Source organism: Oncorhynchus mykiss, chromosome 3, assembly GCF_057628025.1.
Source record: "Oncorhynchus mykiss isolate SJ-2025 chromosome 3, ASM5762802v1, whole genome shotgun sequence".
Taxonomy (NCBI): domain Eukaryota; kingdom Metazoa; phylum Chordata; class Actinopteri; order Salmoniformes; family Salmonidae; genus Oncorhynchus; species Oncorhynchus mykiss.
The window spans coordinates 50658485-50683484 of NC_143024.1; the positions used below are offsets into that span (position 1 = coordinate 50658485).

General features: G+C 40.5%; 1 protein-coding gene across 41 annotated transcripts in view; it reads right to left on the reverse strand.

The window, feature by feature from the left end:
- Positions 1 to 25000, reverse strand: part of LOC110519948 (E3 ubiquitin-protein ligase MYCBP2) — a 344341-nt gene that overhangs the window by 141859 nt on the left and 177482 nt on the right. For all 41 annotated transcript variants that reach the window (XR_016494672.1, XR_016494675.1, XR_016494673.1 and 38 more), the window contains 9 exons: positions 19679 to 19851; positions 18407 to 18532; positions 17878 to 18005; positions 8459 to 8685; positions 8279 to 8362; positions 8069 to 8165; positions 7518 to 7710; positions 6812 to 7086; positions 120 to 341 (listed from right to left, as the gene is read on the reverse strand). Coding sequence is in view for 37 of the 41 variants with exons in the window: in XM_090229470.1 (XP_090085596.1) it covers positions 120 to 341; positions 6812 to 7086; positions 7518 to 7710; positions 8069 to 8165; positions 8279 to 8362; positions 8459 to 8685; positions 17878 to 18005; positions 18407 to 18532; positions 19679 to 19851 (1525 nt within the window). In the remaining 4 variants the exon portion in view is untranslated. The remainder of the gene's footprint in view (positions 1 to 119; positions 342 to 6811; positions 7087 to 7517; positions 7711 to 8068; positions 8166 to 8278; positions 8363 to 8458; positions 8686 to 17877; positions 18006 to 18406; positions 18533 to 19678; positions 19852 to 25000) is intronic.

A 25000-nucleotide genomic window follows, 5' to 3' on the forward strand; every position in this document is an offset into this window, starting at 1 on the left:
AAGATATGGATCCAGGGAACTGAAACCAGATCAGCACTCCTACTGGGAGGCTCTTTTTGAATAAGGGTCCTCATTGGTCAGACATTGTCAAAATTTCACTGCCTTTGCTGTTTACTCACGTGGCTGAGTTTCTCCATGTGTGCAACCAGCAGGGGGAAGCGATGGGCGAGCGCAGAGTCGTTCTCCGTGCTGACCTGTTTGACCAGCGAGCGCAGCAGCACTTCGCCGTCGTACGCAATGGGCAAGATGGACGTCAGCTTGACTGATGTGTTGCACAGCGCAGACATCACCGCCGCTAACAGTCGGCTGCTCGATGTGCGGAAATTGGCCTCGGCAATGTCCTGGTAAATGGGAGAAGGGAAAGAAGGGTGGGTGAGGTGGTAAACTTTCACTAAAGAGATGCGATAACTAGAGCCAGAATGCATTTGACCTTAACTTATCATTAGCTATGTATTTTCTTATTTTTGTACACAAAAGCTTAGATGAGCAATTGAAATGGCAACCAAGATACAGTATATATGTACTAATACAGTGAGCTCCAAAAGTAATGGGACAGTGACACATTTTCTGATGTTTTGGCTCTGTACTCCAGCACTTTGGATTTGAAATGATACACATTTGTTGGATGCATTTGCTCTTTGTTTTGGTTGTGTTTCAGATTATTTTCTGCCCAATAGAAATTAATTGTAAAGAATGTATTCTGTCACTTTTGTTGCAAATAAGAATATAATATTTTTCTAAACACTTCTACATTCAAGTGGATGCATTTGGAGTCACTTTTATTGTAAATAAGAATATAATGCTTCTAAACAATTCCACATTAATGTGGATGCTGCCATGATTACGGATAATCCTGAACGAATCGTGAATAATGATGAGTGAGAAAGTTAGACGTACAAATATCATATCACCATGACAATAACAGGGGAGGTTAGTATTTTTGGGGTGTATGATACTTGTGCGTCTAACTTTGTCCATTTCATGCGTCTGAAGATACAAACTATACCTTCCCAGCAGGCCCAGAGAGCAAATCAAGTGCACTATAGGCCTACCGCTGGCCAATCGGATGGTTCAGGTGACCGTGTCAGCAATAACGAAAGTTATAAGTTGATACTGTGAGATTTGAAAACATTTAAAAACATTACTTGAGAGAGACTGTCAACGAATACAGCAAAGAGATGCTGTTTTAATGAGTGAGTTCACTTTGTATTCAACACTTTTATAAGCGGTTCTTCCTATTTCCACTCAGCGCTACAACAAGCACTGCAGCAGAAATGAATGAGTTGTTAAGTGTATCTATAGGCTTGCGTTATTATTAGCGGCTTGGGTCTTTGTTAATGTCAAAGAATATTTTACTTAGTTTCTGAATGCGGTGCGACTCAAGTTTCACCATCAGCTGGAAGACGGTGTCCCTTTTTGGTCAGTGTCAGCAGAGGAAAGGGAGAGTGGAGGGATGGTGAGAGGCTGACACAGTCTGCTGTTCTATCCCTCCGCTGAGACTGACCATCAGATGCAGGCATCATCAGCCCAGTAAAATAAAAACAAAAAGCGAATTATTTAAATGTATGCTCACTCAGCTATGCTTCACAAGTAATACAAACATGTATAACAATCTTTTACCGGGTGATCATATAGCCTACCTCAAATTTTGAAGTATATATATTTTTTAAATGGCCCAAACAACAGTGCAAGCTATTCAAGCAAAGCCCATATGTGGTGATAATGTTTTGGGCCTATACCTTACTGCACAAACCTCATTGCTACAGTACTGTTTTTAATTGGTTAATGTTGCATACAGTGCCTTCGGAAAGTATTCAGACCCCTAGACTTTTAATTTATTAAATTAATTATTTCCTCATCAGTCTACACACAATAACCCAGAATGACAAAGTGAAAAACAGGTATTTAAATGTATTAAAAACCCAAAACAAATACCTTATTTACATAAGTACTCAGACCCTTTGCTATGAGACTCGAAATTGAGCTCAGGTGCATCCTGTTTTCATTGATCATCCTAGTGATCTCTTCCCTATTATTCTACAATGTAGAAAATAGTAAAAATCTAGAAAAATCCTGGAATGAGTAGGTGTGTCCAAACTTTTGACTGGTACTTGCTGAAACAGAAAATGATGGTCGGCAGTGCAGTACTGGGCTATTTACGAGGAAGGAGTAGGCTGTCCTTGTAAATAAGAATTTGTTCATAACTGACTTGCCTCGTTAAAGGTTAAAGGTTACACTAAGCGCGTAACATTTCTGCACCCTAATTTTCTAATTCTTGTCTAACCAATACCTAAATAGAGATTAAGTGAAAAATAAACACACGCATTTGAATGTCTATTTCTCGTTATTTTATTTTATTAACGAAAACATAAAGATGTTGTTGAAGAAATACTGTGCTGCTGTTTTGATGTAGAAACGTAACACTTTAGAGTACTTAAGCATCGAATACATTGCAAGTTAAGGGATTTTCACAACAATTCTGGGTTATAAAAGTCTATTGTCCTGCTAATAGGAAACATGTGCATTATGGGCAACACCTGCTACAGTTGTGATGTCTTCACTATTATTCTACAACATAGAAAAAAGTAAAAATCCTGAAATGAGTAGGTGTCCAAACTTTTGACTGGTGCTTAATTCATTTGATTAATATTATGGTGTTTCTATTCCATGAAAAACAAAAAACCCTCTGGGATTCTGTTAGGATGGAATGGAAAATATGGCGCTGTTCTAAGTGATGTCCAGGATTCAGTAGATATTTAGCTAAAAACATTTTTTTTTTTTATGATGCGACTCTCCACCAATAATTACATTTACAGGATTGGAGGACTATATTAATATCTAAGGGGCATTATCCGTTAGATATTCTCACAGATCCTAAGGGGCTTTTATATCATTCTAAATGAATTATTAATAATCACTTTGTTGAAAAAGTAACAATATTTTGAAGATTTCGTTTTCATTTAACCCAGAGTGAGCAAGAAAAAGGAAGACATTCTCACTAATTTGTAAATAAAGCCAGTTATTTAGAATTATTTATTTCTGGAGAAACCTACCTTGATTATTTAACAGACATCACTTATATTCAGTCAACACATATCTTAAGAATATCATGGAATATTAGAACATTTTCGTTTCTCCATGCTTGTCTCAGAGCAGCGCGAATGGATGCTGAAATAGACAGCCACAGAGGGAAGGCTATGTATTCTGTTCACAACTCGTGGTATCGCTCTTCGGTTACACATCCTTTGAATAGCAGAACAGCATAACGGTCCGGGCGACCCTTGCTGTGCCTGGTGAGCAGTTAGTCAAGTTCTGTTGTCAGAAGAGGAATGGAAATGTCAGGGTGAACCAAAAACCCGACGAACCTGCCACGTTCTGTATGTTGACTCTGCCTGTCAAAGGTGGAGTTCCAGAGCTCACAGGTGTGCCTGGCATGGATCGTGACTCCATCTCGTTCCTTTTCAACACGTGAGTGAGGCAATGACTATTCAAGCCATTGACTCACTGATGAATGAAGATTATGAGCGATCGGCAAAGGCAATCTGTAATCTGCGGGCGTCACGGCTTCATAAGAAATGTTTTATATATATATATATATATATTTTTTTTTTTAATTCTCAGAACATTAACCATGTGTGTTCGCTTGTTTAATACTGTTCTGTAGTTATGACCGAAATGATTCGTCTGACAAACAAATAAATGTGCATCCTGCAGGCCCAGATCAAAGCTGGCGAGACATTCAATAATGTCATCTTCACAGACGAATCAACTGTGGCCCTTGAACAATTTGCTCAGAATTGCTACAGAAAAAAAGCAAGATCAAGAAGATTAACGAAAGCATAAAGAGGTTGATTAAGAAATGCTGTTTTGAGTTAGAAATGTAACACTAGAGAGTACTTAAGCATTGAATAGATTTCAAGTTGAGGGATTTTCACAACAGTAGCTGGGCTATAAAAAGAGTATTGTCCTGCTAATAGGAACAATTTGCATGATGGGCTACATTCTTTATTGTAACCACAATGTCACACATAATTTGTATCTACCTCTCCAATTACTTTGAGAGTTTGTGAATTACAAATGTGCGCTTTCGTTTTAATTTGATCGTGCAGACTTTTTTTCTTTAAATTATTGTTTTATGTCGGATGCAACATTTTTGACCAGTTGCAATTGTAAGTAGGCTTACTAAAAAAAAACATCTACTTCTATTAGGCTGTTCAGCCTCATTGCCTACCTCAGCCAGTTAAGTTATATAGGTCTATGCTCTGAAGAAATATACTCCAATTAAGCCCTCTTGTTGTTTTTAAAGTCAAATCCAAAATTCAAAAAGGCGCTCGCACATCTGAGCCATCTTTTTTGCAGGTGCATGGCAACAGCCGGATAAGATGAGGAAAAAGAAGGAACCCGCCCACTGCTCTTGATCGTATCACTGATTTTTAGTAAGCTTTACGCATCGGCCTCACGGCCTTCGTCAGAGCTTTTGTGAGTTTTTTAAATTAGCAACCTTATGTAGACCTAGCCACACCCATGTCCGTTCCACACATCGAAAGGAAAAATAAATAAGTGCTACCAAATATAACAATATGCATTTCATAAATATTCAAATAAAGTGTACATAAAACGTATTAAACACATCTGTGAAACCACAATCAGGACATCGACCAACCAAGCAAGTTTTCATAAATTGGGTACAGTGTATGAAAAACGTCAGAGTAATCTGAAATAGGGGCATAATTCATGTTCAAATGTACAACATAACATACATAGGCATTTCATCATTAAGACCTTTAGGAAATAATGTCTGGAGGGTGAAACTCTGGATGGTTCTGTCTGATTTTCTTTTGTGGCTGGCAGTTGGCATGAACCAATCTATCTCGTAAATAAAACATGCCAGTGTTTCTTGACCGCATCTCCCACTTTCCGCATGTTCAAAGTATATATGGTTGTGAACATTACAGAGTGTTCTTTAGCGGATCTTTTTTTGTAGCAGTTCATCTCGTGTTTTCCCCAATGCCAAATTAAGAGCCTTATCGACAGATTGTGGAGAACAGCCTCTTCTTAGAAACATATTGCGCATCTCAGCTGCTTTTTCTAGATCCTGAAAATGATTTGTTGCAAGTTGGGAAGGGGGGTTCACACGTAGCTCGACTATCAGACAATTCTTTAGTAAAGGTTGAATAGTCTATTTTTCAGCTAATAGCCCATCCTGCTACTCTTGTTAAAAACTAATAATACTTTTTCCCCTTTCCATGTTAAGAATTCCAATTGAAAGTGTTTTTAGACAGAATCGGCCCCATCCACAATTAACACATTTGGGCACAGTCGATATCGTTCTGGACTTCGGGCTAGAATGTTGAGGGTTTGAAACCTGCTCCCTGCATGCTATAATGAAGGAGGCAGTGTTGAGGCAGTGTTGAGGCAGTGTTGTATTTTGAGATTGGCTACTTAGCTTATTCAAGCCTATCGGCAGAGGCTAGCATAATTTTTCTGATTCTCTGTAATAATGGTATGGGAATAATAACTTTTTTTTTTTTTGTAAAGTGGTTTCTTGCATCAAACAAAAACACTGTCACCTCCTTGTCTGAAGGACAAGTGGATAAACAGGTTAATGCCAAGCCCTGCACATTTATTTTCTTCAAAAGTCCCATGGAATGTAGGCCTACACTGAACATCACACATTCGCTGCTACTGTAGGCTGAATGACAGAACAACCACGTTTTCTCCATTGTTTTTGACGGTAGGCCACTCCACATTATGATCATCAAATAGCCACAGTAGCCTACATGGCCATTGTTAAAAATAACTTAAAACAGGTACAGCCTGTTTACGCTCAGCAGACCTGAAATTTGCTCAGTGCCGGGAAATATTTGAGGGGACACGATATGTTTGGAGTTTGCGCATCTTCATACAAAAGAATGAAGAGGTGTGCCTAATTATGTCACATTCATTTGTTTATGTCTGATTTCAAGACTTGACATGTAACAGATTAAATACCTCCCAAATTAAATATTTAACTGTTACTGAGGTTTATAGCTTGTAAAATGACAGGGGGCTTTGTTCATTTCAATTTCATGCTCGGTTTATTTTTTTAAAAGTCAAACATGAATTGCATCATCATCCTGAAGTTGATGGGATTACTGAGCCCATCGGCACTCTCTGGAGGTCACCCTTGTGAGTTTCGTCAGCAACACGTGACAACGGAGGGCCCTCTGAGCGAGTTGGTAGGAGCAAGTTTGGGATTCACTGATGTCTTCTGGGTGGTTGGATGGAGGAGACATGTTGGCTGGGTGGGGTTGGGGGAATGGCAGCCCGCTTATTTTAGTTTCTTCTCCTTTACATAACGTATTTAATATTACTTAAACTCTGTAATATGATAAACATGATCAATATTTAGTATGTGTTTTGTTGTATGTGTTGGCTGCCACAACAATACAAATATGCAGTATATGTGAACAATAATGAATGGGAAATATATTTAATTATATGAAATTATAATAATTTGAATACTGTACCCTCCCCCCCAAAAAGGATAAAATAAATAAAAATGCGGTCCCAAAGGGGGCAATCATTCTCATTTACTGTGCAATTCACTTCACCTGTGGTAAATTGCAAGAGCCTAAAAATAGCCATTCTACCATTTTATCAAAGAAAAAACACAACATTCCGCTGTATTTCAGTCAATTGTAAAGTGCAAGGGTGACAATATATTTGACCACATCTGTAAGTCTATGCAGTCCATGTGGGAATTGAGCAAACAACCTTACTGTTGAACCCACAATCTTGGTCCACAGAGCTCCCTCTCTCTTAGACCTACCTGGTCAAGGCAGTTGAGCAAGTCGCAGAGGCAGGCCCACTGCAGCGCAGGCGTGGGGTAGAAGGAGTGGAAGCAGGCGGTGAAGGTGTTGTGGCACTCTTGCAGCACGGCCTCCAGCAGGGTGAGGGGCTGGGAGAGGTAGCCCTGGGGGTCGTTGTCCAGCTTGGTCAGGCAGTTGTCCATGCCCTCTGACAGGATCTTCTTGAGCAAACTACGGGTCTTGCCCAAGCACTCCGCCAGCTTGCTGGACTCCTCCACCACCGCCTTGGTGCTGGCTGGTGAGGAGGAAGAGGGGGGAACAGGAATAGGACAGCAGCCAGGGGGTTAAACCAGGGACAGGGATATGATACTGTTACATTCAGAAACTTTACTTAAAGCTGACGGGTATTTTCATTACTTGCTATAACTATAAGCCTTTATTATAACGCTTATGTTAGGTCTCTCAATGTAGCAAAATCATTGGTATCAACTTGGATTCTTGATTTAGTCTTTTCTATAATTTCCATATTTTTGCTACCTGTGTGTGTGTGTGGTGTGTTACCTGTGTGTGTGTGTGTGTGTGCGTATTACCTGTGTGTGTTACCTGTGTACTACTATGAGCACCTGAATGGTTGTGTTTGTGTGTCTGTGTCTACAGTACATGCATACTTCCATGTCTACCCACGTATGTGTACACGTTAATGCACATGCATCTCTGTAACCCTACCAGAGATGGGGAAGATCTCACAGATATAGACACGGAGCAGGCGAAGGCAGCAGGTCCCTACGAAGCGCAGACGCTCCAGGTCCAGCAGGGTAGCCGTGTACTGGAAGCCTTTCAGGCCTCTCAGCTCCTCCACCCCCAGCACCAGGGTGGTCCAGCTCCAGTGGAGGATCCTCAGCAGGGACTCAAAACACTCCTACAGGGAGAGGGGAGGACAACTTTACTGCATGTTTATTACCTGTTTACTACAGTTTTACAACCTATTCATGAAACTAGCTTACATCCTAACAAATGCTATATTACACTCCAGGGTGATGTTCAATAGGGCATGCAATGGAAACATTTTCCAAACATTTTGTAACAGAAAACTAAAATAAGTGTTTCTTATTGGACCAGTCCAGGTAGCTCCTCCTCTCTGTTTAAATAAATTTATTCCATTTGGTGGCTGATGAACAAAATTGGTTTCAATATTGCTATCATACAAGCCAGTGTTCTGATTCTGGGGTATCTTGGACCAAGTCTAGCTAGGGGAAACACAAGCGTACGGTACGTACCACTGAGACGGTTCGGGCGAAGGAGCGTTTGAGGATGTGAACCGGCTCACTGGTCTGCTGTTTCCCTTTGGCTGTGCTGCTATCGTTCGACGGAAGTCTGCAGTAGTAAAACAACCACATTACATTCCCATTATAAAGTTGGTTACTTGAAGTTCATCAATATACGGGTCACAAATCAGGCAACATTAGGAGTGTAGGAAAATGACTTGCCTGTACAATAGCTGAGGTATTTGACCTGCATTCACGTCGGTACCGTTGTTTGACTTCTTGGAACTCTTGAACTGAAAGACCACACTGCAAAAAGGAGTAGGTTCACATAATTCACAATGTACAATGAGGAATGGGGATTTCTGTTCAAGTAATTGTATTTCTATGGACCCCAGTAGGTACCTGTCATCTGTGGTGATGGTGGCCTGTCCGTGGGAGCCACAATCTGAGCTGGGCCCAGACACCCGGGCCCAGGCCACATACCACCAGCCAAGCTGCAGCAGCACCGGCTCGTCAAACATCATGGCGTACTTCTCCCTGGCAGCGCAGTCGTAGGCCAGGACGTCAGTCTCAGCCATGAGGTCCCCATCTGTCTCATGGTCTCCACCATCAGGCCCCAGCTCAAACAACTGGGGAGTAACACACAACACAAGTCAGTGACAACAGACAAGAGTCAACCTTACCAGCAGAACTTGAATATAATTTGTTCAATATCACAGAACCTAGCAACTAAATGAATACATTGATAAATACAAAAACAGTTGATGCTAGTATACCTACTAACCTTGATCTTGGAGGTGTATTCAAACTACTAAGATTACATACAGTGGGGAGAACGATTTTGCAGGTTTTTCTACTTACAAAGCATGTAGAGCTCTGTCATTTTTTTTAATCAAAGGTACACTTCAACTGTGAGAGACGGAATCTAAAACAAAAATCCAGAAAATCACATTGTATGATTTTTAAGTAATTCATTTGCATTTTATTGCATGACATAAGTATTTGATACATCAGAAAAGCAGAACTTAATATTTGGTACAGAAACCTTTGTTTGCAATTACAGAGATCATACGTTTCCTATAGTTCTTGACCAGGTTTGCACACACTGCAGCAGGGATTATGGCCCACTCCTCCATACAGACCTTCTCCAGATCCTTCAGGTTTCGGGGCTGTCGCTGGGCAATACGGACTTTCAGCTCCCTCCAAAGATTTTCTATTGGGTTCAGGTCTAGAGACTGGCTAGGCCACTCCAGGACCTTGAGATGCTTCTTACGGAGCCACTCCTTAGTTGCCCTGGCTGTGTGTTTCGGGTCGTTGTCATGCAGGAAGACCCAGCCACGACCCATCTTCAATACTGAGGGAAGGAGGTTGTTGGCCAAGATCTCGCAATACATGGCCCCATCCATCCTCCCCTCAATACGGTGCAGTCGTCCTGTCCCCTTCGCAGAAAAGCATCCCCAAAGAATGATGTTTCCACCTCCATGCTTCACGGTTGGGATGGTGTTCTTGGGGTTGTACTCATCCTTCTTCTTCCTTCAAACACGGCGGGTGGAGTTCAGACCAAAAAAGCTCTATTTTTGTCTCATCAGACCACATGACCTCCTCTGGATCATCCAGATGGTCATTGGCAAACTTCAGACGGCCTGGACATGCGCTGGCTTGAGCAGGGGGACCTTGCGTGCGCTGCAGGATTTTAATCCATGACGGCATAGTGTGTTACTAATGGTTTTCTTTGAGACTGTGGTCCCAGATCTCTTCAGGTCATTGACCAGGTTCTGCCGTGTAGTTCTGGGCTGATCCCTCACCTTCCTCATGATCATTGATGCCCCACGAGGTGAGATCTTGCATGGAGCCCCAGACCGAGGGTGATTGACCGTCATCTTGAACTTCTTCCATTTTCTAATAATTGCGCCAACAGTTGTTGCCTTCTCACCAAGCTGCTTGCCTATTGTCCTGTAGCCCATCCCAGCCTTGTGCAGGTCTACAATTGTATCCCTGATGTCCTTACACAGCTCTCTGGTCTTGGCCATTGTGGAGAGGTTGGAGTCTGTTTGATTGAGTGTGTGGACAGGTGTCTTTTATACAGGTAACAAGTTCAAACAGGTGCAGTTAATACAGGTAATGAGTGGAGAACAGGAGGGCTTCTTAAAGAAAAACTGTCTGTGAGAGCCAGAATTCTTACTGGTTGGTAGGTGATCAAATGCTTATGTCATACAATAAAATGCAAATTTAATACTTAAAAATCATACAATGTGATTTTCTGGATTTTTCTGTGATTTTTCTGTTTTTCTGTGTACCTATGATAAAAATTACAGACCTCTACATGCTTTGTAAGTCGGAAAACCTGCCAAATCGGCAGTGTATCAAATACTTGTTGTCCCCACTGTATATTTACACACATACATATACACACACACACACTACATAAATATATATGTATAAACTCAGCAAAAAAAGAAACTGGTTTATTTTCAGCAAACTAAACATGTGTAAATATTTGTATAAAAATAACAAGATTCAACAACAGACATAAACAGAGTTCCTATGTCCGGTGTCTGTGCTCTTTTGCCCATCTTAATATTGTATTTTTATTGGCCAGTCTGAGATATGGCTTTTTCTTTGCAGCTCTGCCTAGAAGGCCAGCATCCCGGAGTCACCTCTTCACTGTTGACGTGGAGACTGGTGTGTTGCAGGTACTATCTAATGAAGCTGCCAGTTAAGGAATTGTGAGGCTTCTGTTTCTCAAACTAGACACTAATGTACTTGTCCTCTTGCTCAGTTGTGCCCTGGGGCCTCCCAATCCTCTTTCTATTCTGGTTAGCAAAATGTTTATATATAAAATGAATATTGATATGTGTGGTCATAACATGATTTTGTGACAAACCACAACATGTGACCGTATCAAGTGTCCAAAACATAAATATATTGCGAATGCATCTGTTTATGTGCTGTACATGTGCACCTCACTTAGGTTTCAACTTCGGTTGCATGGCCTTTACTTATGTATGGAATACTATGTGATAAGTGTGTGTGCAACAGTATATAAAGTATGCTAATGTACTGGTGTGAAGGCATTTGGGCAGTGGTGTAAAATCCTTCAGTAAAAATACTTTAAAGTACTACTGTTATGGAATTATTGTAATCAAAAGGAGACTCTTAGATTTCTTCAAGACAATCAAACATGATTTAATTAATGCAGCTCTTCAACGACCCCCCACCCCCACGATTCGTTGAGAGCACAACGACAAAAGATACCATGGCCTTTTATAGCTAAGACACCCCCTTCGGTCTACATGACAAACAGATGTTTGGAATGGGTCACAAGGTTAAGATTTGTGTGAAAAATGCTTATAATTCACAGCAGACATGATCTGCTATAAAAACGTATCATTCTGTAGAAACCAGGGTCTGCCCCAGAGGCATCTCTCCCTGGTACCCTCCATTCGGGCACACAGACACTAATCATGCTATGGATTGCGGTCTTGTTAGGTTTATCGTAAATCCACTGTCAGTGTTAAATCTCCCAGAGGCCCACTTTCAGTAGAACACACACAGATGCGTGTTCTAACAACCCCTTATTCTGTTGCATAAAACAACCATTTGATGCAATTACAATATTATAAAATAATCTTGCAATTATTCTCTCATAATACTTCAGTATTTTGGGGGGTATCTGTACATTATTTTACTATTTATATTTCTGGCAACTTTTACTTCACTACATTCTGAAATAAAATAATGTTAATTTCACTCCAGACATTTTCCCTGACATGCAAAAGTACTTGTAACATTTTGACAGGAAAATTGTCCAATTCACACACTTATCAAGAGAATATCCCTGATCACCGCTACTGCATTTAAATTTGGTAGACTCACTAAACACAAATGCTTTGTTTGTCATTTATGTTTGCGTGTTGGAGTGTGCCCCTGGGTATCTGTCAATAAAAATAACAATTTGGGCTGTCTGGTTTAATAGAAGGAATTTTTTATTATTTATACTTTTTCTTTTGATACTTAAGTATAAAAAGTAAATGGAATTGCAAAAATGTACTTAAGTATTTTTAAAGCCAAATACTGTTAGAATGTAGAATGTTACTGTGTGACTTTTACTTTTGCCATTTTCTATTAAGGTATTTCACATTTACTCAAGTATGAAAATGTTGTACTTTTTCCACCACTGGATGTGGCTGGGGGTTTATTGCATTTATTTCACATGTCCCCATCAATTGTGTGTGTCTGGGTAAGCATCATCTAATATTTTTTATCTGAACACTTTGTTAACCTGGAATTTTTCCTTACTGTAGGCTACTACTACTTTTAGTCTTAATATTTACTGCTCTAGTCACAGTTTAGCACATGACTACATATGTGAATCCTGAAAGAGATGGGCGGGGCTGGCTTAAAAGGGTGTGAACAACGCAAAATGGTTGAAGACAAAGGAGAGCTCTCCAGTAGGTACCAAAAAAATCAAAGGCCCTTTTCTCAAAAGTGAGTTTACAAGTTTATCAACTTTCAAAGCAGAATTACTTTCCCATTGTTCCTCAAAAATCCACTGTATGATATACCATTTTGTAGCTCTGAGTCTCTACTTTTATCCAATGTAAAAAACACAATTTCAAATTATGCAACATAAGACCGAATCCAGGTTGTGAGTCACAAATATTGAATTTGGCCTTTACTACTATTGCCCAGAGAAACACATTAAATAACAGATTCATAAATGGCAAAAAAGATAGTAAAACAATACATCATAAGAAAACAAGGATGACATGCTTGTCCTATATCTAGGAGATATAAGAAAGCTCAGGAAATACATACACATTTTTTTTTATACATGCTTAACCCTATTTTGTGTAGGCACAACTCCCTTCGTACTTCCATTCATTCAAAAGAAGTACAGATTACCTACAGATGAGTTGGGTGTCACTCGTGAGGGTCGTACACCATTGTGTTCGAGTCTCACCTTTCCAGAGTGGTCATAATAGTTTCAGACGCTACCAGTGGTGGAAAAAGTACCCCATCGTCTACTTATACTCAAGTATAAGATACCTTAACAGAAAATGACTCAAGTAAAAGAGAAAGTCACCCAGTAAAATACTACTTGAGAAAAAGTCTAAAAGTATTTGAATATACAGTGCCTTGCGAAAGTATTCGGCCCCCTTGAACTTTGCGACCTTTTGCCACATTTCAGGCTTCAAACAAAGATATAAAACTGTATTTTTTTGTGAAGAATCAACAACAAGTGGGACACAATCATGAAGTGGAACGACATTTCTTGGATATTTCAAACTTTTTTAACAAATCAAAAACTGAAAAATTGGGCGTGCAAAATTATTCAGCCCCCTTAAGTTAATACTTTGTAGCGCCACCTTTTGCTGCGATTACAGCTGTAAGTCGCTTGGGGTATGTCTCTATCAGTTTTGCACATCGAGAGACTGACATTTTTTCCCATTCCTCCTTGCAAAACAGCTCGAGCTCAGTGAGGTTGGATGGAGAGCATTTGTGAACAGCAGTTTTCAGTTCTTTCCACAGATTCTCGATTGGATTCAGGTCTGGACTTTGACTTGGCCATTCTAACACCTGGATATGTTTATTTTTGAACCATTCCATTGTAGATTTTGCTTTATGTTTTGGATCATTGTCTTGTTGGAAGACAAATCTCCGTCCCAGTCTCAGGTCTTTTGCAGACTCCATCAGGTTTTCTTCCAGAATGGTCCTGTATTTGGCTCCATCCATCTTCCCATCAATTTTAACCATCTTCCCTGTCCCTGCTGAAGAAAAGCAGGCCCAAACCATGATGCTGCCACCACCATGTTTGACAGTGGGGATGGTGTGTTCAGTGTGATGAGCTGTGTTGCTTTTACGCCAAACATAACGTTTTGCATTGTTGCCAAAAAGTTCAATTTTGGTTTCATCTGACCAGAGCACCTTCTTCCACATGTTTGGTGTGTATCCCAGGTGGCCTGTGGCAAACTTTAAACAACACTTTTTATGGATATCTTTAAGAAATGGCTTTCTTCTTGCCACTCTTCCATAAAGGCCAGATTTGTGCAATATACGACTGATTGTTGTCCTATGGACAGAGTCTCCCACCTCAGCTGTAGATCTCTGCAGTTCATCCAGAGTGATCATGGGCCTCTTGGCTGCATCTCTGATCAGTCGTCTCCTTGTATGAGCTGAAAGTTTAGAGGGATGGCCAGGTCTTGGTAGATTTACAGTGGTCTGATACTCCTTCCATTTCAATATTATCGCTTGCACAGTGCTCCTTGGGATGTTTAAAGCTTGGGAAATCTTTTTGTATCCAAATCCGGCTTTAAACTTCTTCACAACAGTATCTCGGACCTGCCTGGTGTGTTCCTTGTTCTTCATGATGCTCTCTGCGCTTTTAACGGACCTCTGAGACTATCACAGTGCAGGTGCATTTATACGGAGTCTTGATTACACACAGGTGGAGTGTATTTATCATCATTAGTCATTTAGGTCAACATTGGATCATTCAGAGATCCTCACTGAACTTCTGGAGAGAGTTTGCTGCACTGAAAGTAAAGGGGCTAAATAATTCTGCACGCCCAATTTTTCAGTTTTTGATTTGTTAAAAAAGTTTGAAATATCCAATAAATGTCGTTCCACTTCATGATTGTGTCCCACTCGTTGTTGATTCTTCACAAAAAAATACAGTTTTATATCTTTATGTTTGAAGCCTGAAATGTGGCAAAAGGTCGCAAAGTTCAAGGGGGCCGAATACTTTCGCAAGGCACTGTAAATATACTTTAGTATCAAAAGTGAAAGTAAAAGTACAGATCATTTCAAATTCCTTATATTAGGTAAACCAGATGGTATGACCTTTTTTTTTTTTTTTAATTCATGGAGGGGGGCACACTCCAACACTGACATAATTTACAAATTAAGCATTTGTGTTTAGTGAGTCCGCCAAATAAGAGGCAGTAGGGATGAGCAGGGATGTTCTGGACCATTTTCCTGTCCTGCTAAGCATTCAAAATGTGTACATTTGGGTGTCAGGGAAAATGTAAGGAGTAAAAAGTACATTACTTTCTTTAGGAATGTTCTGAAGTAAAAAATAAAAAGATAAATAGTACATATAAGTACATATACCCCAAAAAACGACTAAGTAGTAGGTAAAGGTATTTTTACTTAAGTACTTTTCACCACTGGACATTACAGACATTTACGTGAGAACACCGATTTTAGGGATATCTCATGGTCTGACAAACACTGCTCTAGTGTTGCCACCTATCACCGCAGATGCGGAAGAGCCACATCAACATATTTCGGTGGATTGAGACACATCCAATGCAACCACAACAAAAATCTCTAGCTTATATATATATATATATATATATATTTTTTTTTTTTTTTATTGTGTTACTTTGACGCACCGTCAATCAACTCTAGGGGGTTAACATTTTATTTTTTTTATAACTGACTCATCTCTGTACCCACATACAATTATCTGCAAGGTCCCTCAGTCGAGCTGTGAATTTCAAACACAGATTCAACCAAAAAGACCAGGGAGGTTTTCCAATGCCTCAAAGAACAGTACCTAGTGGTACAGTGGGGCAAAGAAGTATTTAGTCAGCCACCAATTGTGCAAGTTCTCCCACTTAAAAAGATGAGGCCTGTAATTTTCATCATAGGTACACTTCAACTATGACAGACAAAATGAGAAAAACATTCCAGAAAATCACATTGTAGGATTTTTAATGAATTTATTTGCACATTTGCACATTATGGTGGAAAATAAGTGTTCGGTCACCTACAAACAAGCAAGATTTCTGGCTCTCACAGACCTCTTCTTTAAGAGGCTCCTCTGTCCTCCACTCGTTACCTGTATTAATGGCACCTGTTTGAACTTGTTATCTGTATAAAAGAAACCTGTCCACAACCTCAAACAGTCACACTCCAAACTCCACTATGGCCAAGACCAAAGAGCTGTCAAAGGACACCAGAAACAAAATTGTAGACCTGCACCAGGCTGGGAAGACTGAATCTGCAATAGGTAAGCAGCTTGGTTTGACGAAATCAACTGTGGGAGCAATTATTAGGAAATGGAAGACAAACAAGACCACTGGTAATCTCCCTCGATCTGGGGCTCCACGCAAGATCTCACCCCGTGGGGTCAAAATGATCACAAGAACGTTGAGCAAAAATCCCAGAAATACACGGGGGGGACCTAGTGAATGACCTGCAGAGAGCTGGGACCAAAGTAACAAAGCCTACCATCAGTAACACACTACGCCGCCAGGGACTCAAATCCTGCAGTGCCAGATAGAACTTTTTGGCAAAAACTCAACTTGTCGTGTTTGGAGGACAAAGAATGCTGAGTTGCATCCAATGAACTCCATACCTACTGTGAAGCATGGTGGTGGAAACATCATGCTTTTGGGCTGTTTTTCTGCAAAGGGACCAGGACGCCTGATCCGTGTAAAATAAAGAATGAATGGGGCCAATTATCGTGAGATTTTGAGTGAAAACCTCCTTTCATCAGCAAGGGCATTGAAGGTGAAACGTGGCTGGGTCTTTCAGCATGACAATGATCCCAAACACACCGCCCGGGCAACGAAGGAGTGGCTTCGTAAGAAGCATTTCAAGGTCCTGGAGTGGCCTAGCCAGTCTCCAGATCTCAAACCAATAGAAAATCTTTGGAGGGAGTTGAAAGTCCGTGTTGCCCAGCAACAGCCCCAAAACATCACTGCTCTAGAGGAGATCTGCATGGAGGAATGGGCCAAAATACCAGCAACATTGTGTGAAAACCTTGTGAAGACTTAGTTTGACGTCTGTCATTGCCAACAAAGGGTATATAACAAAGTATTGAGATAAACTTTTGTTATTGACCAAATACTTATTTTCCACCATAATTTGCAAATAAATTCATTAAAAATCCTACAATGTGATTTTCTGGATTTTTTCTCTCTCATTTTGTTTGTCATAGTTGAAGTGTACCTATGATGAAAATTACAGGCCTCATCTTTTTAAGTGAGAGAACTTGCAAAATTGGAGGCTGACTAAATACTTTTTTGCCCCACTGTATATATATATATATATATATATATATATATATATATATATATATTTTTTTTAAGTAGACAATGGTGACTTTAAAAAAGGAAGCCTGTACAATATAAAAAATATTCCAAAACATGCATCCTGTTTGCAACAATGCACGAAGTAATACTGCAAAACATGTGGCAAATTAACTTTTTGTCCTGAATACAAAGTGTTATGTTTGGGGCAAATAAAATACAACACATTACCTAGTCTTGCACAGGCAAAATTCTACAGGAAATCCTGGTTCAGTCTGCTTTCCATCAGACACTGAAAGATCACTTCACCTTTCAGCAGGAAAATAACTTTAAACACAAGGCCAAATCTGGCAAGACCAGAAAAATGGTCTGAGAACCAATTTGACAGAGCTTGAATAATTTAAAAGAATAATGGGCAAATGTTGCACAACCCAGGTGTGGTAAGCTCCTAGAAACTCACCCAGAAAGACTCAGCCGTAGTCGCTGCCAAATGTGATACCACAAATTATTGATTGAGGGGTAGGAATACTTACGTAAATGAGATATTTCTGTATTTTATTTTCATGAAATTAGCAAAGTTTTCAAAAACGTGTTTTCATTATGGGTTAGATGTGTGTAACTGGTTGAGAAAAAAAAAATTCATACATTTTGAATTCAGGCTGTAACACAACTAAACGTGGAAAAAGTAAAGGTGTATGATACTTTCTGAAGGCACTGTATGGATCTAGAAAACCGAGCTAGAGGAAATGCAGTGTATTTGCTAGTATCCCTGCCACTGACCTTGATCTTAGCAGTGTACTCCCCACGGCCCCCGAACAGGCCCAGCCCCCCCAGCAGGATGTCCGCATCAGCACAGAAGCGGATGGCCTCCACCGAGTGGGCCGAGTAACCCCAGCCACCCCCGTGACCTATGACATTACACAAGAAGTTGGGATAAGTCAGCTCTGCAGCATCATCTGTGCTCATAACAATACAATTAGTTTTATTAGAAGCATCCAGTCACTGCGATATGACATATGAACATATTAGAATACTGTTCCAATACATCCTAAAGCTTCCTTGAATTACAGTAAACTTGAAATTGCACATTTTTAATATATCACTGGTAATGAAGTATATGTAATGTAGTTTCTGGCTGGAATGTCTTGTAAATAAATGAATCAAACCAAAATCATGAAAAAGGGATAAGAGAAAAAGTGATAAGAGAAATGACTGAGTGTGACAAATACTGTAGTAGAAGATGAGAAAATAAAACCATGATCTCCTGTTAGTCATCAGCAAAAATCCCGTGTGTGGACTGAGGACTCACTCTCAAAGCGGTTGACCACGCTGTAGTCTTCTTTAGAGTAGACCTTCATAACGGCCTGAGTCTCCTCTTCTGTGCTGGTCACACCCATCTTCAGCTCCTGCATGGTTGCCAGCGTATCCAGGCAACCTGGTCACAACACACACAGGGGACTTCGCTTAACATTATTAATAATGTGCTTAACATTATCAGAGGAATTGACACCTCTGTTAATTGTTTTGTCTATTTTTGCTATATTTTTTAAAGTGCTTGGCAGTACTGCTGTAATAGCGCTGCGTTAAAGTGGGTTATAGTACAGAATAATGCTTTTCTTATAGCTAGGCCTTTCTGAAAGTATGCACATGTATAATGCTCCCATGCCCGGAGAGAATACGATTAAATAAATAAGATCTAAGTACTAAAAGCGTTTTCAATAGCTATCAAAAGTAAATGTCAAAAGTGCTTCAGTGTAAAGCGGAGTGAGGGAGAGAGAGAGGGAGTGAGAGAGACAGCGACAGTAGAGTGACGAGACCACTGATATCAAGCAACATACATTTGGCCAATAGTTGCATTGATGCACTGAGCTGGCAGAGCCATGTCAATTTAAATACTGAGGCAAATAGTAAAATAGTATGAATCAAATTGCTGACTGTATTTCCTGGCCAACACGGCCAAAATATTTAAGAGATAAACACATCCACTTCATATTTTCTTGAAAATAATGGACAACGTGATATTGGCATTATTTCCAAGATAATTGTACAGAGCGGAAGCGTTCAAGCTGTTTTGTTTGTGATACTTGTTTGAATACATAAATAACAATAAGCTGATGAGCAATTTTGCCTGGCTTAGAAGAGTTGCTGTTGTCCAGACACACTGTTCATCACATTGCATATCAAACACTAGGCAAAAAGTTAGCTAAATCGTATGTTAGCAAATCTGCCAATATCACAAATGAATTCTACAATAGCAGTTGCTGAAAACAGCTGTTCAAACTAGAAACATGTGGGAGGATTTGACAGCATAGCGCCACTTGCATCATGACTGCAAAATTGACAGAAATTCATGCAATCTCTACAAAAACATATCAATGCTAGCTAGTTTTCCATCATTAGACCTTCGTTTACAAATGTATCCAATTTATGTTTGTGTGGTTGGTTTAGCTTTCTGTAACTTTGTAGCAAGTACGGTCTACATCGTTTAGTTCCCAGTGGATATGACCCGGGACCCGCTACCCTATCAGTAAAAATCCACAGAAAGAGGTCCGTCAAATTCGTATCATCATTCTGATTATACCCAGTATGTGCAGGGCTCCGTGGGAGCGGGTGGTGGTGGTGTGGGAGCCAGCGGGCAGTGCCAGTTCTGGGCTGAGGATGCTGCAGCTGGCCTGGAGGTCCGTGGCCGAGGGCACACGGGCATCGGCTATCACGGCGTTGTAGCACCACATCTCCCTTGATGCCGGCATAAATCTACAGGTGGGAGGACAGTGAGGAGTTGAAAGATCAAATAGAGGGTATTAAAGGATGTCTGTGTGTGTGTGTGTGTGTGTGTGTGTGTGTGTAAGGTAACAAGGTTACAGAGCATTCAGAAATACAAGTAATTTGAAAAGCATTCAGACTCCTTGACTTTCCACATTTGGCTAGGTTACAACCTTATTATAAAACAAATTTAACAAATAGATTGGCAAAATTTCAAAAACCCTGTTTTCGCATTGTTATTATGGGGTGTTGTGTATAGACTGATGAGGAGCATTTTCATTTAACCCATTTTAAAATAAGGCTGTAAGGTAACAAAATGTCAAAACGGAAGGGGTCTGAATACTTTCCAAATGCACCGTATTTCGTAGACCAGACGTTTCTCAAGGGTTAGGCGATATGGCTTAAATGTCAGTTTGACATGAACAGTTTGACACTTTTGAATAATAACCTTATATTCTAAATATGCTTTATGAGTAGTGCATGACCGTAGCATGGCAACAAATTAATTATAAGGGGTTTTAGTCAGGCTAACTCCATCCTGAATGTTTTATCAAACTTAAACCAAAAATTATAGAACCAGTAGTGAAGTAGTCCTATTTGCCACTTTCCAAAGGAATCAAAATTATCTTTTGCCTCAGACTTTGCTACTGCACATTTGTTCAATTACAGAATTCAGTTGTATTCATTAATTTTAAGCATTTTTATAAATTGGTTAATTTCACACACTCATTTAATACCATTTACAGTCACATTTGTTTTATCCCTGTGAATTGTTTTCATCTCTGTATACCAGGGAAGGGCAACTAGCTTTTAACCATTTACAACAAATATATATTTTTTTTCACTTACTTAATGAGAGATAGAATACACAAGGTGCAATTTAGAAATGTGGTTGTGCATTTGTAGTCAATTAGCCCATGCCAGCAAAACATCTAGCGGTCAGCTATCTAAACTTGTAGTAAGCATGGTTGAATTACAGATCGTGGTGGATAATAAAATAATTAATCAAAACTGCCAACATTTGCCTCTTGAAACCTGTCCAGTGGGCGCAACAGCGTCTCTACTTCCTAAGGCGGCTGAATAAATTCGGCATGCCGCCTCGGGTCCTCTCCAAATACTACTGCTGCGACATCAAGAGCATCTTGACCGGCTGCATCACAGACGGGAATTGCTACATACATGACCAGAAAGCACGCCAGCGGATGGTAAAGATGGCCCATTACATCACTTAGAGTGTGCTCCTACCCATCAGGGACATACAGTACCAGTCAAATGTTTACACACATCTTCTCATTCAAGGGTTTTTATTTTCACTATTTTCTACATTGTAGAATAATAGTGAAGACATCAAAACCAAATCAAATCAAATTTTATTTGTCACATACACATGGTTAGCAGATGTAAATGCGAGTGTAGCGAAATGCTTGTGCTTCTAGTTCCGACAATGCAGTAATAACAAGTAATCTAACTAACAATTCCAAAACTACTGTCTTGTACACAGTGTAAGGGGATAAAGAATATGTACATAAGGATATATGAATGAGTGATGGTACAGAGCAGCATAGGCAAGATACAGTAGATGGTATCGAGTACAGTATGTACAAATGAGATGAGTATGTAAACAAAGTGGCATAGTTTAAAGTGGCTAGTGATACATGTATTACATAAGGATACAGTCGATGATATAGAGTACAGTATATACGTATGCATATGAGATGAATAATGTAGGGTAAGTAACATTATATAAGGTAGCATTGTTTAAAGTGGCTAGTGATATATTTACATCATTTCCCATCAATTCCCATTATTAAAGTGGCTGGAGTTGAATCAGTGTCAGTGTGTTGGCAGCAGCCACTCAGTGTTAGTGGTGGCTGTTTAACAGTCTGATGGCCTTGAGATAGAAGCTGTTTTTCAGTCTCTCGGTCCCAGCTTTGATGCACCTGTACTGACCTCGCCTTCTGGATGATAGCGGGGTGAACAGGCAGTGGCTCGGGTGGTTGATGTCCTTGATGATCTTTATGGCCTTCCTGTGACATCGGGTGGTGTAGGTGTCCTGGAGGGCAGGTAGTTTGCCCCCGGTGATGCGTTGTGCAGACCTCACTACCCTCTGGAGAGCCTTACGGTTGTGGGCGGAGCAGTTGCCGTACCAGGCGGTGATACAGCCCGACAGGATGCTCTCGATTGTGCATCTGTAGAAGTTTGTGAGTGCTTTTGGTGACAAGCCGAATTTCTTCAGCCTCCTGAGGTTGAAGAGGCGCTGCTGCGCCTTCTTCACGATGCTGTCTGTGTGGGTGGACCAATTCAGTTTGTCTGTGATGTGTACGCCGAGGAACTTAAAACTTACTACCCTCTCCACTACTGTTCCATCGATGTGGATAGGGGGGTGTTCCCTCTGCTGTTTCCTGAAGTCCACAATCATCTCCTTAGTTTTGTTGACGTTGAGTGTGAGGTTATTTTCCTGACACCACACTCCGAGGGCCCTCACCTCCTCCCTGTAGGCCGTCTCGTCGTTGTTGGTAATCAAGCCTACCACTGTTGTGTCGTCCGCAAACTTGATGATTGAGTTGGAGGCGTGCGTGGCCACGCAGTCGTGGGTGAACAGGGAGTACAGGAGAGGGCTCAGAACGCACCCTTGTGGGGCCCCAGTGTTGAGGATTAGCGGGGTGGAAATGTTGTTGCCTACCCTCACCACCTGGGGGCGGCCCGTCAGGAAGTCCAGTACCCAGTTGCACAGGGTGGGGTCGAGACCCAGGGTCTCGAGCTTGATGACGAGCTTGGAGGGCACTATGGTGTTAAATGCTGAGCTGTAGTCGATGAACAGCATTCTCACACAGGTATTCCTCTTGTCCAGATGGGTTAGGGCAGTGTGCAGTGTGGATGAGATTGCATCGTCTGTGGACCTATTTGGGCGGTAAGCAAATTGGAGTGGGTCTAGTGTGTCAGGTAGGGTGGAGGTGATATGGTCCTTGACTAGTCTCTCAAAGCACTTCATGATGACGGAAGTGAGTGCTACGGGGCGGTAGTCGTTTAGCTCAGTTACCTTAGCTTTCTTAGGAACAGGAACAATGGTGGCCCTCTTGAAGCATGTGGGAACAACAGACTGGGATAGGGATTGATTGAATATGTCCATAAACACACCAGCCTACTGGTCTGCGCATGCTCTGAGGGCGCGGCTGGGGATGCCGTCTGGGCCTGCAGCCTTGCGAGGCTTGACACGTTTAAATGTTTTCCTCACGTCGGCTGCAGTGAAGGAGAGTCCGCATGTTTTAGTTGCGGGCCGTGTCAGTGGCACTGTATTGTCCTCAAAGCGGGCAAAAAAGTTATTTAGTCTGCCTGGGAGCAAGACATCCTGGTCCGTGACGGGGCTGGTTTTCTTTTTGTAATCCGTGATTGACTGTAGACCCTGCCACATACCTCTTGTGTCTGAGCCGTTGAATTGAGATTCTACTTTGTCTCTATACTGACGCTTAGCTTGTTTGATTGCCTTGTGGAGGGAATAGTTACACTGTTTGTATTCGGTCATGTTTCCGGTCACCTGGCCTGATTAAAAGCAGTGGTTCGGGCTTTCAGTTTCACACAAATGCTGCCATCAATCCACAGTTTCTGGTTTGGGAATGTTTTAATCGTTGCTATGGGAACGACATCTTCAACTCGCTCACCGAATCAGCATATTCGTCAATGTTGTTGTCTGACGCAATACGAAACATATCCCAGTCCACGTGATGGACGCAGTATTGGAGTGTGGAATCAGATTGGTCGAACCAGCGTTGAACAGACCTCAGCGAGGGAGCTTCTTGTTTTAGTTTCTGTCTGTAGGCAGGGATCAACAAAATGGAGTCGTGGTCAGCTTTTCCGAAAGGAGGGTGGGGCAGGGCCTTATATGCGTCGCGGAAGTTAGAATAGCAGTGATCCAAGGTTTTTCCAGCCCTGGTTGCGCAATCGATATGCTGATAAAATTTAGGGAGTCTACAGGGCCGACATACAAGTTCCTTACTTTTTCCCCCTTCTACTTGCCTCTTTCATTTGTGTGGTAATGCTGCAATTAATTGGTTGAAATTTTGGGTAGAGCAGACATTTCCATTAGTCTGTGTTAACTACATGTGTGACATAACTCCACCAGTCCTATTTATGATATCATTCACTAAAAATTATTCGATAAATACAATTAGTATATTTGAATTTAACCACAATATTTGTTGTACTATTTGTTCCGTCCTTTCAGGTGGATTAAACTGAAATTGCAACCAACTTTCTAAGGCTTGTTTAAAAAATAAAGATATTTTGGAGATTATTTCCTTTTCAAACAACCGAAAGTGAGCAGATGTAATCTGAATAAAAGCCCTTCCTGAATATAGGATAAGACATTCGTACCAATTGACTAGAGAACCAGTTTGGATTTAAGTATAACTTTTGTATGACTGATGCCTTTAGTGAGAGGTCTAATGCTTTAATATTTAATCATTTCTGCCAACCAAATTCATATTCGTTATATAAATAGGCCCTTTTAATTTTATCTGGTTGGCCATTCCAAATAAAATGGAATATTTTTTGTTCATTCATTTAATTGGTCAACTAAATGGTAATGTAAAATGTGCATTTTTTAGTGATCCAATACATAATATGGTAAATTTATCATAATTTGGTTTTAATCCAGAAAGGATAGCAAAAGTATCTAGATCCTCTAAGAGGCCATGGAGAGACTCCAATTGTGGTTTTAAAAGAAAACATGAATCATAAGCGTACAATGACACCTTAGTTTTTAGGCCACGGATTTCTAATCCCTTAATATTATTGTTTGATCTAATCTTTGCAGCTAACATTTCAATGGCAATAATAAATAGATATGCCGATAGTGGACAACCTTGTTTTACTCCTCTAGATAGTTTTAAACTTTCTGAGATGTAGCCATTATTTACTATTTTACACCTAGGGTCACTATACATAACCTTAACCCATTTTATAAGAGATTCCCCAAAATGAAAATATTCTAGGCAATTATACACTGCTCAAAAAAATAAAGGTAACACTAAAATAACATCCTAGATCTGAATGAATTAAATAGTCTTATTAAATACTTGTTTCTTTACATAGTTGAATGTGCTGACAACAAAATCACACAAAAATGCTCAATGGAAATCAA